Here is a 13,935-nt window from a genome sequence, read left to right as displayed (position 1 = left end):
AGTCCAACTTGGTCAACCGTTGCAGCACCATTGTCCAACAATGCACATCTGCTCCACCAACAATAGAAGCCACCCTGGTTCGAACGGAGTCCTTGACAGTGCTAATCAAAACAGTTTGCCTTGGGACGAAACATGATTGACTGCGATAAACCCTGGTGCAGATGGAACAATGCCATCCTCATCTTCGTTGTCAGACTCTTCCTGTCCGCGGATTGTGCCGCCAGAATCTTCATTATCAGACTCCGTACCTGATGTATCATACTCATTCTCGGTCTCGTGAGTACAATTCCCCACCTGCCCGCCTTCGCAACCTTGTTCTTTGTCTCTTGTGGTAGCACTCATGCAGTACCCGCACCGATAATCCTCTGTCTCCAGAGGCAACTGAGATAGGCCTGAACAACGAAAATGAATCGGCCCAAGCATGCATGATGCAGACTCACAACGCAGCATAGGACCTTCATCAGCTGGCTCCCTGCAGTAACAGACAGGCGTATCCTCCATCTCATGATCTGGAGCGGATGCGTCAGTGGTGGCTGTTCTGTCCTCACCATTCCAGGCTCTTCTGACTTCAGAACCTTCAAGTCGGTGAATCCACTCGAGTCCCTGTTTCCTGTATCGATCTCTATATGGCTGCGATTCCAAAGGGCCTAGTATCCTGAGACCTGATGGATCGGGCATGCTCTTTCTGAAGTACATTCGATACCTCGTTGTGAGCTGCTGCTGTCGCAAGTCTTGCGCAATGCGGTGTATTTCAAGTTGCTTCTGCCGACGCAGACGAGTCGCCTTCTTCGAATTCGAGGCGTCGCCTGGTTCAACTTCCGATGCTTCTTCAGAGGGGATGCGCACGAAAAAGAATTCCTTCTGGTCCAACTCCGGATAAATGCCTAGGGCTTTGTGAAGAATCACATTCCTGTCAGGTTGAGCGCCGTCCACAAGCCGCGCACCCGCCTTCTGCCCCTGTTCCAATTGCTCTTCGCGGTCCACAACTTCGTCGAGGCAATCGAGACAATAATATGCGATACGGTTGTATCCCTTGGGTTGATCGTCTCCTTCAGTCGCAGCTTCGTCGCGTATGATGCCGAAGTAGTTACCAAGTGGGATCACGTTGCGAGGGTTCGGACAGGTCGGTGAAGAGCAGCAGTACACGACCCCGGGCTCACTGTGCTGATAGAAGGTAAAGTGATATCTATCTGCTACTGACATGTTAGTCTTACCGACGCCACCGAGGGAGGATATGCGTACCGAGAACGATAGGCTCTGCTGCGGGACGCGACTCTGGCTTGGAAGTGCACACATGGTCGAGCTCTGACGGACAATCGGCATCGACTGAGCCAGTCGCGTGTTCGAAAGTGGTATCTGTCTCACTGAACAGAGACGCTGGTCCGTTCTCGACAATCGCTTCTGGGATCAAGCAATGCCCATGACCAGGTGTGTCATCTGGTGCGACATACGAGCTCGGAAGCCGTACGCCGTTCAACCTCTCGTAGAGGCCTGGGTTTGAATATCGGATGAATTCAGCGATTTCCTGCTCGGTCATGGACAAGTCCTCATCGAGACACCCGGAGTAACTCGTGCGGCACGAATTCTCGCAAAAGTACACGGAATGGGCATCTTTTTCTCTCATGCGAACGGACGTCGGGCGAGGCGCGGACATGGCGACTGGATGATCTGCCCGAACTCAGACGAGCACAGTGATTCTTCCGACGAAATAGTGACCACCCGACAAGTGATGGTGCTTTGAGGGAGAGATGATTGTTTGGTGAATGTTTGCGCAGTGAGAACAGGTTTGTCCTCTTTATTCACTGCCAGGTGCGGCAGGGTGTGGTGTGTTCAAGTCACTTCACTCGATTTCCCTGTTGAGAAGCCCTTGTTCGAATCCATCTTGGGGTTTTACACTTCATCCATGGAAATGACTTCTATCCAGGTGCGCAATCTGGTATCTCGTGCTTTGGATGAGACAGATTCTCAGCCGTTGAAATTGACAACTTGCCTGAAAAGTCTCAGCCCAATCTTCATTGCTTGGATACTACGTCGACATGTGAGCACATTTGATGCTGCATCGATAAGCAATATGTCGACAAAGATGTACGCAGTCGGCCATACGGCCATCAGTCGAGCTGGATGGGCCCACCGTCGTTGGCGGCGCATCGTGTCTACTGCAGAATATATCAATTCACAAGGATGTCTCGAATCTTGGGGTACATGCCATGGGCAGATGCTTTTCTTATACATAGGAGTACCTGCTGACGCACATGCCTTGTGACTCCCAGAACGCTATGCTTACCCGCCACATTGGTTTCCGTCAACATCAGCTCCATGATGATGGTAGCATCCTGCCTAAAGCCCGTGCTCGACTTTCACAGCCTTGTCCCGGCCAATCTGTCTCATTCTTATGCCAGTGTTCTGTGTTCTCACTCTTCTCAAAGCGCCAGCACAAACATAACTAGAACCAGTATAGTCGTAGATACTCAGCAATATATGAGAATTTACCGCAGTGATAAAATGCTTCAACGTAGCGATAGTTCTATTCGTTCTACGGAGAATCATGGACCATATCAAGCGCCACAGACTCCTCCTGTTCTGAGATAGTTTTAGCCTGGATGGCTGAACATATATCCTCTGTGATGGCTCAATCCTGAATCACGATATGGACTTCATCCAACCCACGTCGAAGCCATGGCTGATGCTAGGAACAGTCTGACCAGCCCGACGAGACGGAGTGGTGCGCAATACGAGGAACACGAATTGAATACGTTGCAGAGGGACACAACTCGGGTTGATCCATTACCCAATGCCGGTATTTCCAGTCTCGCATCAAGAGAAACCCACGAACCTCAACGACGAACTTGGAGGCATCTGTTCTCATGGGCCTTTCATCATGTACCCCTCCGCGCCGCCCGGGACCACCTTGCCAACGAACGGGTTTTCCTTGGATATATCCGAACGTCTTCAGCACTCGCCAACTTCGCCATCACGATTCTCCAGCTTTACCGATTAAAGCACGATCCAGTCCCCGCAGGCAAGCTGAGCGACTACGATCTGGGCATTCCACTCGCAGTGGTGACGCTAGTCATCGGAATCGCCATAACCCTGGCAGGAGCATGGAGGTTTTTCGCCTGCCAGCATGCCATGGCCCAGAAAAAGCAGATCGTCACAAGTGGATTGGTGGTGCTCGTATTCATCCCGGTCGTGGCTCTGGTAAGTTCACCATCGTCTGTTTCGAGGGAGTTTGGGCCATGTCTCTAAACGCGTCCGGCAGTTGCTCCTTAGCCTGCTGATCCTAACCATCATTGTCAACCCCAACATGTGAAACCAATTGCGGAAATATCTCCCAGTGTGGTAACACGGAGACTGGCATTGCTTAGGAGACACTTCCGAAAGTGGCGGCATGAGAACATCTATGCTCATGCCACCATTTGCCGAGATCCTTTTTCGACAACTGAGTAAGGCATTGCTAGAAAGTATATGTCAATCGATAATCCACTGGTCTGATCCCTGGTTCTATTAGAGCAGGTTACAGAATGTTGACTCCCTTTTCTGAGAAATGGAAAGGCTTTGATGCGGCAAGGCTCTGATGGAGCCTTATCCGAACAAACTCCCCGTTTTGGGATTAGCGCTTGGGAACTCTTGGCACGGTGCACAACCGAAATTCAATTAACCTGCACCCGCATCGCAGCCAGAATTTGTCTGCACATCCAACAAAAGACAAACCTCACATTGTCAACATCTTTATCTACAACGAGGTATGTGAACGCCGCGGCCCTACTTCAGCTAGCCTAGGATGAGCAATCCGACTGCAGGTCCTGGATTGTAGCATTTCCAAAGTCACCGCAGTTCTGGACACGCTCCATCCTTCGCGACACGAGCTGAAGAACCCTTGACTGGGCACTCTTCTGGCTCGAAGGCTTCTGAAGACTAACATATTTCCTCACTTGCAGATACCTCAAGTTCCTCGCACTCCAAACGAACTTGAGAATCTCACTCGTCCCAAACCACCGCCAAAATGGTCAAGACATCCGTCCTCAACGACGCTCTTAAGAGCATCAACAATGCCGAGAAGGCCGGCAAGCGCCAGGTCATGATCCGACCCAGCTCCAAGGTCATCATCAAGTTCCTGTCTGTCATGCAGAAGCACGGTACGTCTTCGTCCTACGCTTCCCATTTTGTTGAAAAGAGGAGGATTCTGGCATACCACACATTCTTGAAAATTTTGTCGGGTTGATAACTAGGCGGCGGTTTCAAATTATTGCACCCCACGACCTTTGCCCTTTAAGTGCCCGAAAGATTGATTCTTCTCCTGCGACTGAGTCTTACACATTTGCTTGCTCGTTTTATCCATGTTTGTTTAATGTTTATTCGGTCGCAACATCACAAGTCACATCCCAAGCGTCGACTAACGACATGATGTTCTTGACAGGCTACATCGGCGAATTCGAAGAGGTCGACGACCACCGCAGCGGCAAAGTTGTTATCCAACTCAATGGCCGTCTCAACAAGACCGGAGTCATCTCCCCTCGATACAACGTCCAACTCCGTGACCTCGAGAAGTGGGTTGTGAAGCTGCTGCCATCCCGTCAGTTCGGCTACATTGTTCTCACTACCAGCGCGGGTATCATGGACCACGAAGAGGCCCGACGGAAGCATGTCTCTGGAAAGATCATCGGCTTCTTCTACTAGATGGCTATGGATTGAAACGTTTCTGCATGTGGCACGCACTAGCGAGGGAATTGAGATACCCAGAAAAGTCTTGTTCAGCTTCAGATCCTGGTTTCGCGGAGAAGTCAGATCATTTGCAGCTAGATCTAGGGGATTATCCTCCTGAATGAACTAAAATCGTTTCAAACCATGAATCTGTAATCCCAGAGAGTTGTCGACGTAAAATTGGTGCTCTCCTAATGAAGGATTTTTGGGCCTCCAACAGTGCCAAGACCTTTGCCCTAGATGCCACATCGGGAGTCTGCGGGGCGCAATAAGTCTCTCCATCATTCAAAGACCAGAACTTGCACTCCTCAACCACTTCGTCCAACAAACCATCAAACACCGCAAAAATGGTATGCGCACCCTCCCAAATTCGCGACTGATCAATTTGGAATGCATTACTGACCTGCTCAGGCGCCCGCAGCATCCTCCGGCGGCAAGAAGCAGAAGAAGAAGTGGTCCAAGGGAAAGGGTACGTTTTCGATCAACATTTTCACCCATATTCTCTGAATCTCCAGCCATCGGCATCATAACATCCCACGTAGTCACGTCGTCCTAACAAGCTTGCTGACGTTTACTCTTCTATTTTCCGTGTATAGTCAAGGACAAGGCCAACCACGCTGTTGTCCTCGACAAAGCCACCTCCGACAAGCTCAACAAGGACGTCCAATCGTACCGCCTCATCACCGTCGCCGTGCTGGTCGACCGATTGAAGATCAATGGGTCGCTCGCAAGAAAGGCGCTCGCAGATCTCGAGGAGAGGGGCGTGATCAGGAAGGTTGTCGCACACAGCACAGGCAGCATCTACACGAGAGCGGCTGCCGGTGGCGATTAGACGCGAGGGACAGCGAGAGGAGTGTAGATGGACCCGCAAAATGAGGGCGAGAGCTACAGCGCAGACTTGGTCGATGGGACGCTGTCCGCCGTGAAATGATGTTGATGATATTGCATGGACCAGGGACCGGAAATGCTGGGTCAATAGACCGGGCAGAGGAATCACATTGCAAAAAGGAAATCGCACATGTCCACCAAAGGCTGGATGAGAACGAATACCATTGTCACCATCAATAACTGGCGCTTGCACAATTGTATCTTCAAAGTGGTCTCCTAGGCTTATGTGGTGAACTAGATCGCTTGCAGCTATTACAATCCTGGCAAACAGCAGACGAACGCGAATAAACCCACAACTCCCAAAGTGACCACGATCCCGCTTATGCCCTCCACATGATCCATCCTTGCCGTGTCTTTCGTGTCCGTAGAATCGCTCTATTGTACAGGTTTTCCTGGTGCGTCCTTTTTCTTTTCCTTTTTCGAGTTCATGTTCTTCCTCTTGGGCCTCCCCTTGTCTGCTGGCTCGCACAGCTTCGGTGGTTCGCCTGTATACTCGGGGACGCCGACCAACTTTCCAACTTCAAAGTATTTCTTGTGATTCCTGTAAAACCCCTCCCATCTTCTGACTTCGTCCAGAACTTTCTTTCTGGCTTCTCGTCGTTCTTTCTCTGCGCGAAGTTTCCTTGCGGCACTCGATATGTCCTCGTCTGGGTCGTCTTCGATGGGAATGTAAATCAACTCTGCACCCCTCAAGTCCCCGGTTCGATCTTCGAGAAAGCATCCAGTCACAAAGGCCCGCGTAGCGTCCCTCCCGGCAAACACTTCATAACTCCCACCTGGTCCGTACGTGTGCTTGCCCGCAGTAACATCAAAGACTGTCCCATTAATGGCCAGATAAATAGGCTTCGCAGGGTCACTGCCATCATAGACTGCCAACTGTTCCGGTGTGAGGACAATCGGGCCTGTCCACCATTGGGACAACTTGGACGGGTTCAAGAACCACGGTTCGTATTTGTAGAGCAGGGAGGTTCCAGAAGTGAGGTAGTATGAGAGCAGACAGGAGGCAAAGGCTAACGTGAGAATGACTCGCAAAATATCGAGAGGAGAGATGACACGAGAGGTTGTGTCTTCAGGCTCATCTGACGTTGTTGTCGAGGCGGCTGCGGACTTTGTTGCTGCAGGCTGAGCTCGAGGTGGCCGCCGTCGGGTGGCCGAGGTATCAGTCATTATACAGTATCACGGGAGGGCTCTTAGCAATAATCTCTTGATAGAAGTCTCGTCGTCCCAAGAATTCCTCCATTACTGAGTCGAACAGTTCGATCGGAACACCAGATCGCCCTACTGCAGTAAGTGAGCCCGTGTGGGGAAACAGTGGGCTGGGGACAAGATGCCGCTTCCAGCCACGCGGATTCATTGAATCGAGGCGCTCAGCTCACCAAAACACCTTGCCTATTTTTCTCTTCTTCCTCCTCCATGTCAACTTTTTTCCAGTTTACCCATGCGAGAGTCACGAATACAGCATCTTGTGATGCCGGATCTTACACTCTCTTGAAACTTCCCCTGAGTCGCCGCATCAACATACGAGCGAGCCTCGGCTGAAGAAAAGTAAACAAAAGCCAGATTCCATCATTCCACCCAACCACCCGGCCTTTCAGAACTTGACGTTGTCGCAATCCTCGGTCGCACCCAAACCCTCTCCCTTCTCCAGGCGCACTCGATCTCTTAGCCCCCAAGTGACATCCCCGCGCAGCCATGTCCTACTCATACACGGTGACGGAGCGCAAACGAAAGACGACCACCTCTGGAGGGTACGGATACTCGGGCAGCAGGTCGACATTTGGGTATTGGGTTCCTCTTGTACTCACTGTGACAGCAGCGACCATTGGCGTTGCTGCCTGGGTCTGGGGCGAGAGAAAAGATGATGAGGAATCGAGCGAAGATGAACAATATCAGGGAGGGCCGCCTCCTCCTGGCTATGCGTCGATGAGCGGAGCTCTACCAACCGGACCACCGATGGCGGCTGGTTTTCAAGGAGGACCTCCTCCTCCAGGTGGCGCTCCCATGCCAATGACACCCGGTCCACAACAGCCTGGAGGGTTCGGGCCCCCTCCTGATGGTTTCCAAGGGCCTCCGCCACCGGGCGGGTTTCAAGGACCTCCTCCTCCTGGAGGCTTTCAAGGCGGCCCACCGCCTCCAGGATGGCGTGGGACGGAAGAAGGATACCGCAATCTCTCAACTACGGTGGATGACCAGCAAGAAACCGGTCTCGTCGCCCGCATGTCCAGTGCGCTGGGCTTCGGCCGATCAACTACGCCGTTAGGCGATCGAACGCGAAGCCAGGGTCAACCTCAATCATATGACTGGGCCAACAAGCCATTCGCTTCCGCGACAGCCGCGGCGGGCGCGATGGTAGGTGCTGCTATAAGCACACTGAGTGGTGGAGGTGGCGAAGGCTACGAGGATCATGAACGATGGAGCGAGGAGGCCGAGCAGCGAGACAATGACCGGCAGATCAAACAAGGCATCCAAAGGCGCGGAACAGCCGACGAGTTCTTTTCCGGAAGTATTGAGCTCCCCAAGTCAGTATCCATTGCCAACCGGAAAAGGAAGACAGTGGCTGTAGTAGTATCAGCCGTTGCATTGGAAACGGGTACCGAGTCCGATGTTGAACAGCTCGCGGTAAGTTTATGTTTCCAGGTCTGCGATATGAGGATGCTAACGAGGCTTGTAGTCAATCCTTTCACATCTCCCGGAATACATCGATCCCGACACAACGCGGATTTTCGTCTTGATCTACGCCCCAGAGCTAAAAGTACACCCACTCAGCCACACCGCAACAAGGCCTTCGCAGTCTATGACATCTTCATTCTCGAACATTAGCCACGCAGATGCACAAACTCCCGCACAAACGCCAGGGGAGTTCCCGAGTGATGGCATACTGACCCAAGTCGATCCGAACCCGATGGACGAAGCAACCTCTCTCTTCAAGATCCTCTATAATCAGGCTGTTGGCATTGTTGACAGAGACACTATGGTGTTGCCTTACACCTCGCATAACGGCCACAAACATATCCTCCGCAGCCTTTCACCGGAGGTTGTGTATATCCAAGAGTCCCTCTGCGGTCGTGATGGCGAAATTGTCTCAGATTTATCTGGCTGGGTCAAGCAGACTGTCATTGTGATTGGTGACGAAGGTGGCCATGGTGGATTGATTGATACGGATGACGAATCCGTAACGAACAAGGCAACAGAAAAATGGTGGCAGAAAGAAGAGCGGACAGGGCTCGGGAAGAGGGTTGCTGTGGTGGAGAGTCTGAAAATTGGGGAGGATTGGGACAGACGAATCAATGAGAAAGATTGAAGCAGGTCGTGCAGAGAAGAATGATGATTGACGGCAGCGGTAATGTTGTGATGATGCCCATTTTCCTTTTGGTGGATATGCGATCGTGTACCTCATACCTGACTGATTATGGTAGCGCATACTGGGGGTATTGAGGTGCTATATACATCTTCCTCAATCATAGCGTTGCCTTATTCGCCTTTGAAGACTTCCTGCAACCTCTTCTCCAGCGGCCTCGAATCGATGAATACTTCCATACGGTAGCAGATCAGTCCTCCGTCTTCCTTCTCCCTGACGTAGAACGTCGCGAAGCCCGGAATTTCCACATCGTCCTTCCCGCTCGGATCGTCGCCTTTGACGCGGTACCTGATCCGGGCGGCCTGGTAGATCCGCGGGGCCACATAGTCGAAGTACTCGATGTAGTGTTCCATCAGGTCCAGGCGGGCCAGTTGCGGTGGGAAGAAGTGGTCACGCACGTTTTCCAGGCCTTGGACGGGTGGGTGGTTGCCGAATTGCAGGACGATGTCGGACGAGAAGAAGTTGTTGCACCAGTGCGAGGCCGAGAGGGTCGCGGAGGCGGCGTGGTTCTGTGTGGGACGTCAATTGAGCATCTGTTCAACTAATAGCGAGGCGTGGTGATGTGAGGCGTGAGGGTATACATGGTGGAAGGAAGGGGAGGTGACGAGGCTGAAGAAGGGGGGAATGCAATGAATGAAGAGCCACATACATCTTCGAGCCATTTCTGGATTCTCGCTCTCTCGGGGTCTTGTTTTGAAGCCATTTTCTTTTGCTACACAGTACTCGGTAGATATGAATCCTTCGTACAGAGTAGGTCTATACAGTGTCTCTTAAACCTGTGTGCATGGCTGCCATTCTTCTTTATATACCATTCAATGCTGCTGTCCAAGACGTCCACCACCTGACCCACTCCCCCGTTTCATTTGTCAGCGACGAAGAGGTGGAAGAAGAAAGACCCAGTCCAACTAAACTGAGCTGCGACCCTATCCTCGTCCAGGTAGTGAGTACCTATCAAGCTTCATCACGTCACTCAACAGCCGCATTCCCCCTGGTGCCCCAAGTCTTGGAGCTTTGTAATAAACAAGTAGTCCGTCTCGACAAATCAAACGAATGGACCAGTCACGGACGATGGCCCTGAGGAAGTCGCATAGTCGAATGGTGGAACCAATGGCCCTCAGGCGTTTCTTTCGGTCGAAAAAAAGTCCGATCTCCACAGTTACAACACGACTCGACGACTTTCGTACAATCTGGAACCTCGTACAACAGTGGATTCACGGGATTGGTCCTATGTGAAAGAACGTGTACGAGGTAACGGTATGTTAGAAGTAGCTAGATCTATCGACCCTCAGAGCGACTTTTATACTCAGCCTTCCGATACATCGCCAACTTACAGGGCCAACCCACGTCGGCATTTGCCTCAACTTGTCTAATATCACGGAGCCGCTTTTCAAATGGGTCATTCGTCTTCCGACGTCAATACAGACTATGACTCGACCGTCTGCTGAGAAATTTCTAGTGTTTTCGGGTCCCTCACTTTGAGTACGACATCCAATCCGGACTGGACCACCAGCCATCCTGGCTTTGCTTTGTAGCGATGGCGGTCTACCAATTCCACTTCAAAGTGTCGAAACACCTCGGGCACCAGCTTTGATATCTCGAGCATGGCGACATGACGTCCGATACCTGCTTTGGGATCAGAGAATACTCGAGTCGAAAAAACCAAAGGTCGACCACTTACAAGTCCGAGAGCCTGCGCCAAAAGCGAAGTTGTATCTCTCCAGCATCTTGACCTTTTCCTCGTCGTCGTCCAACCATCTCTCTGGTATCCACAGGTCGGCGTCCTCGCCATATACGTCTTTGTCCCGATGGACCGTCCATGCGTTACATCCCACTTCGGTGCCGCCGGGAATGAAGACACCGCAGATAGTGGCGCCTTGAACAGGCACCACACGAGGCAAGACCATCCCCAGTGCTGGGTGCATTCGCAAGGATTCCTTGATGCAGGCTTGGAGGAATGGCATCTGCCGCGCCTCGGCCCATGAGAAGTGGTCCTCAAAGCTGCGGTCCCTTGGTCGCTTTGCCAGTATCTGCCTGATTTCGCCCATGACCCTCTCAAGTCTGGGTTGATCTGTCAAGAGGTAGAAGAAGACGGCGCGGAGGATAATCGCCGTGGTATCAGAGCCAGCGCTGACATTCGTGACGGCAAAGTCGATCAGTTGGGGGTCGGTCATGACGTCGGGATATTTCTCCTGAGCCATTCGAAAGCGGGTCACAAAGTCCGGTTTACTGTGCTCCTCGGACCGGGTTTTGTGCTCATGAATGTGCTTGGTGGTAAACCTGACAATGGCATTGGGCTTGACCAACAGTCGCGCAAAGGGGTTGTTGAGTCGGAACCATCTATCGAGCGATGGCAACTGTCCCATCGTGCCGAGGTATTCCATATGCTGAGCAGTGTGATGGAGCATGTTTTCCAAATCATGTCCGGCCTCCAGGAAGCCAAAGCGCTTGCTGAATGTGATCTCACCCAGAACGTCAAAGGCGTACATCTGGAGCCAGGTTGCGAAGTCGCAGACTGTGCCAGTCCGCGCGAAACGTTCCGTCAACTCGTCAAAGAAGACATTCGTGGTAGAGTCCATGAGATATTCATAGTCGATGACCGTGCTCATGGAATAGGCGTTGTTTACCGGTCTCCTCAAACGTGCGTGGAGTTTCTCATCTCGCGTCGAAGAGAGGTTGGGCATCACTTCCCCCCAAATGCTCGTGAAGCTATGCGTCACATAAGCCTCCCCCTGTATCATTGTTCAGCGTATTCAAGCTTCCGTCTCAGTCGTAACTAATACACTGGGAGACGGCCCACCTTGTTGAAGATCGGATTCAACCCATAGATCTTGGTCACCTCGGTGGCATCCGAGACGGAGATCTGGTTCGGCCCGACGCGCAGCAGCTTCGAGTTGTACTTTCTGTGCAGTTGGTAGTCGTCGATACATTTGCCAGCCTTGCCGTGGAAATATCTCCACAGGTCGGTCACGCCGGCCAACGCTGGGCCGGGGACAAACGAAAGCTTCGAGTAGTTGTGGACAAGTCTCGCAATGCATAAGAGACACAGGATGGCCCACCACCAGTGCTGAAGTGTTTGTGTGAGGACAAGTGCCAATCCCATTGTTGTAGTATGTCAGCACCGCAGAGTTGATGCATCACAGAGCCGTCGAAGCTCATGAGAAGTCAAACAATTTTCTGTTCTTAACATCCCCTAGACTCTGTGTGGGATCGGAGCTCCGTCCACGGCGGAGATACAATGCCCCTCGCTTTCTATACCGAAATACCAGCTGGCTGGTACCGGGTACCTTTGTCCGGATTAAAAATTCAAAACTTTGTCTAAAAATCTGATTTCAAGCATAGCATTGAGTCTTGGTGGACATTTGTTGAATTTTGATTTGTTCACAACGCTTCATGGCACTCCTTACGTATTGTTTTGACTCTCACAGAGTCTGCGCATCCATGTCAGATGACTCTACTCGGCCTTCCTAATAGAAACATTGTTACCCACATTAAATACAATCTCCGTGGATTTTGCAAAAGACCAGTATGCATTGACAGTAATTCGACAGATGGCGAAGACTATGCCTCCCCCCTCCCTTCGGGGCTATTTTTTTTGTGACGAGATAACTTCATATCAGACACCTTTGCTTAAGCTTGAAGCATTAAACTGGCCTAAACATTCGCAATTCACAGGAAGAGCGCAAAGCTATAGCTTCGTTGTCAGTTCTTCTTTCTCACTCCTGTCTACTTTGCGAGACCAGCAGTCCCAACAACGATATGACGACATTCCAAGAAGTCAACGGCACGGCCGTATACAGTGACCTGAAGGGCAAGGTTTTCGTTATTACAGGTGCAGCCTCGGGCATGGGCCGGACAACGGCTCTGATGCTTGCTCAACAAGGCGCCCATGTTGGACTTCTGGACCTGCGGAAGCCCGACGCCGTCCTCGCAGAGGTCGAAAAGCTGGGTGGAAAGGGCATTTCGATTGAATGCAACGTCCAAAAGGCCGACGTTGTCGATGCTGCCGTCAAGGAGGTAGCAGAGCGTTTCGGCAGACTGGACGGCGCCGCAAACATGGCTGGCTACGTCGGTCACCAGGGATTTTTTGGAAAGGGATACGCTCTCGACGTGCTCAAAGACAATGACTGGGACGATATGCTGGCGACTAACTTGAACGGCGTCAAGAATTGCGTGCGAGCGGAGCTGAATAACATGAAGGGCCATGGGTCCATTGTGAATGCGGCCAGTATTGCAGGCCAATATGGGCCCGAGTTCAATGCACCATACTCTGTTGCCAAGTGGGGCGTCATTGGTCTTACCAAGTGTCTCGCACGCGAGGTCGGTCCAAGAGGTATTCGAGCAAATGCCCTTGCCCCGTGAGTATTTCCATGACTCTGCCTTTGTCGTGGTGGTGGTGATACGGGGCTAACAAAAATATCAGAGGTATTATTCGCACAGCTCTTGCAGATCAGCTGGGAAATCCCGACCAAGTTAATGAGGTCTTGGTGAAAAAGACGGCTCTCAAACGTATAGGTGAGCCTGAAGAGGTGTCGAGGGTGATTTTGTTCTTGTTCAGTGATCAATCAGCATATATCTCTGGAAGCGTAAGTCCTCCTTTGGTGATGTCTCCCTCGCTGCGGCCCCACAGTGCTCGACATTCCACTCTAACTTGGTGCTGACAGGTCATTAACGTTGACGCGGCGATTGAAAAAGGCTGTTAACTGTCGAACGTGGGCAGCTGTTCTTGACATTGAGAGCAAAATGGACGCGGGACGGCAATTTCAAGCCTCGCAAATGTATCAGACAGAGCATACACCGTAGCAGCTAAGCAGCAAATATAACCAATAAAGTCTCATTGAGATATGTGGAGATACTTTCCACAGGTCCAACCACATGTCTGTACACGTACTAAAATGCTGCTAGTCTACTACTATGGCTCGCGTCCCCCAGTCCCCCCCCCTTTCCCTTTGGAGTCGAGACCACCGGTCGGCTTCTCCTTTTTGAAGGAT

General features: G+C 51.6%; 8 protein-coding genes across 8 annotated transcripts; 4 read left to right on the top strand and 4 right to left on the bottom strand.

Moving 5' to 3' along the window:
- Nucleotides 1–105: 105 nt before the first annotated feature.
- Nucleotides 106–1,654, bottom strand: AYO21_03790 (hypothetical protein; the record flags this gene model as incomplete). Its single annotated transcript, XM_022653764.1, has 3 exons — nucleotides 106–392; nucleotides 441–1,193; nucleotides 1,243–1,654. 3 exons carry the CDS (start codon nucleotides 1,652–1,654, stop codon nucleotides 106–108), a joined length of 1,452 nt encoding a protein of 483 aa, XP_022514007.1.
- Nucleotides 1,655–2,676: 1,022 nt separating this feature from the next.
- On the top strand, nucleotides 2,677–3,310 carry AYO21_03789 (hypothetical protein; the record flags this gene model as incomplete). The annotated part of the gene is made up of 2 exons (XM_022653763.1): nucleotides 2,677–3,198; nucleotides 3,260–3,310. 2 exons carry the CDS (start codon nucleotides 2,677–2,679, stop codon nucleotides 3,308–3,310), a joined length of 573 nt encoding a protein of 190 aa, XP_022514006.1.
- A 693-nt stretch (nucleotides 3,311–4,003) lies between these two features.
- Nucleotides 4,004–4,677, top strand: AYO21_03788 (40S ribosomal protein S22; the record flags this gene model as incomplete). The annotated part of the gene is made up of 2 exons (XM_022653762.1): nucleotides 4,004–4,136; nucleotides 4,418–4,677. The coding sequence occupies 2 exons, from the start codon at nucleotides 4,004–4,006 to the stop codon at nucleotides 4,675–4,677; spliced, it is 393 nt and encodes a 130-aa protein (XP_022514005.1).
- A 1,287-nt stretch (nucleotides 4,678–5,964) lies between these two features.
- Nucleotides 5,965–6,756, bottom strand: AYO21_03787 (hypothetical protein; the record flags this gene model as incomplete). The annotated part of the gene is made up of 1 exon (XM_022653761.1): nucleotides 5,965–6,756. The coding sequence occupies one exon, from the start codon at nucleotides 6,754–6,756 to the stop codon at nucleotides 5,965–5,967; it is 792 nt and encodes a 263-aa protein (XP_022514004.1).
- A 525-nt stretch (nucleotides 6,757–7,281) lies between these two features.
- On the top strand, nucleotides 7,282–8,890 carry AYO21_03786 (hypothetical protein; the record flags this gene model as incomplete). Its single annotated transcript, XM_022653760.1, has 2 exons — nucleotides 7,282–8,208; nucleotides 8,261–8,890. The coding sequence occupies 2 exons, from the start codon at nucleotides 7,282–7,284 to the stop codon at nucleotides 8,888–8,890; spliced, it is 1,557 nt and encodes a 518-aa protein (XP_022514003.1).
- Nucleotides 8,891–9,060: 170 nt separating this feature from the next.
- Nucleotides 9,061–9,650, bottom strand: AYO21_03785 (hypothetical protein; the record flags this gene model as incomplete). The annotated part of the gene is made up of 2 exons (XM_022653759.1): nucleotides 9,061–9,456; nucleotides 9,597–9,650. The coding sequence occupies 2 exons, from the start codon at nucleotides 9,648–9,650 to the stop codon at nucleotides 9,061–9,063; spliced, it is 450 nt and encodes a 149-aa protein (XP_022514002.1).
- A 720-nt stretch (nucleotides 9,651–10,370) lies between these two features.
- AYO21_03784 (hypothetical protein) lies at nucleotides 10,371–12,047 on the bottom strand (the record flags this gene model as incomplete). Its single annotated transcript, XM_022653758.1, has 3 exons — nucleotides 10,371–10,570; nucleotides 10,626–11,676; nucleotides 11,745–12,047. 3 exons carry the CDS (start codon nucleotides 12,045–12,047, stop codon nucleotides 10,371–10,373), a joined length of 1,554 nt encoding a protein of 517 aa, XP_022514001.1.
- Nucleotides 12,048–12,703: 656 nt separating this feature from the next.
- Nucleotides 12,704–13,647, top strand: AYO21_03783 (hypothetical protein; the record flags this gene model as incomplete). Its single annotated transcript, XM_022653757.1, has 3 exons — nucleotides 12,704–13,302; nucleotides 13,368–13,530; nucleotides 13,609–13,647. The coding sequence occupies 3 exons, from the start codon at nucleotides 12,704–12,706 to the stop codon at nucleotides 13,645–13,647; spliced, it is 801 nt and encodes a 266-aa protein (XP_022514000.1).
- Between the last annotated feature and the right edge of the window lie 288 nt (nucleotides 13,648–13,935).

Source organism: Fonsecaea monophora (assembly GCF_001642475.1).
Source record: "Fonsecaea monophora strain CBS 269.37 chromosome Unknown Scaff19, whole genome shotgun sequence".
NCBI lineage: Eukaryota > Fungi > Ascomycota > Eurotiomycetes > Chaetothyriales > Herpotrichiellaceae > Fonsecaea > Fonsecaea monophora.
This window is presented reverse-complemented; position numbering and strand designations above follow the sequence as displayed.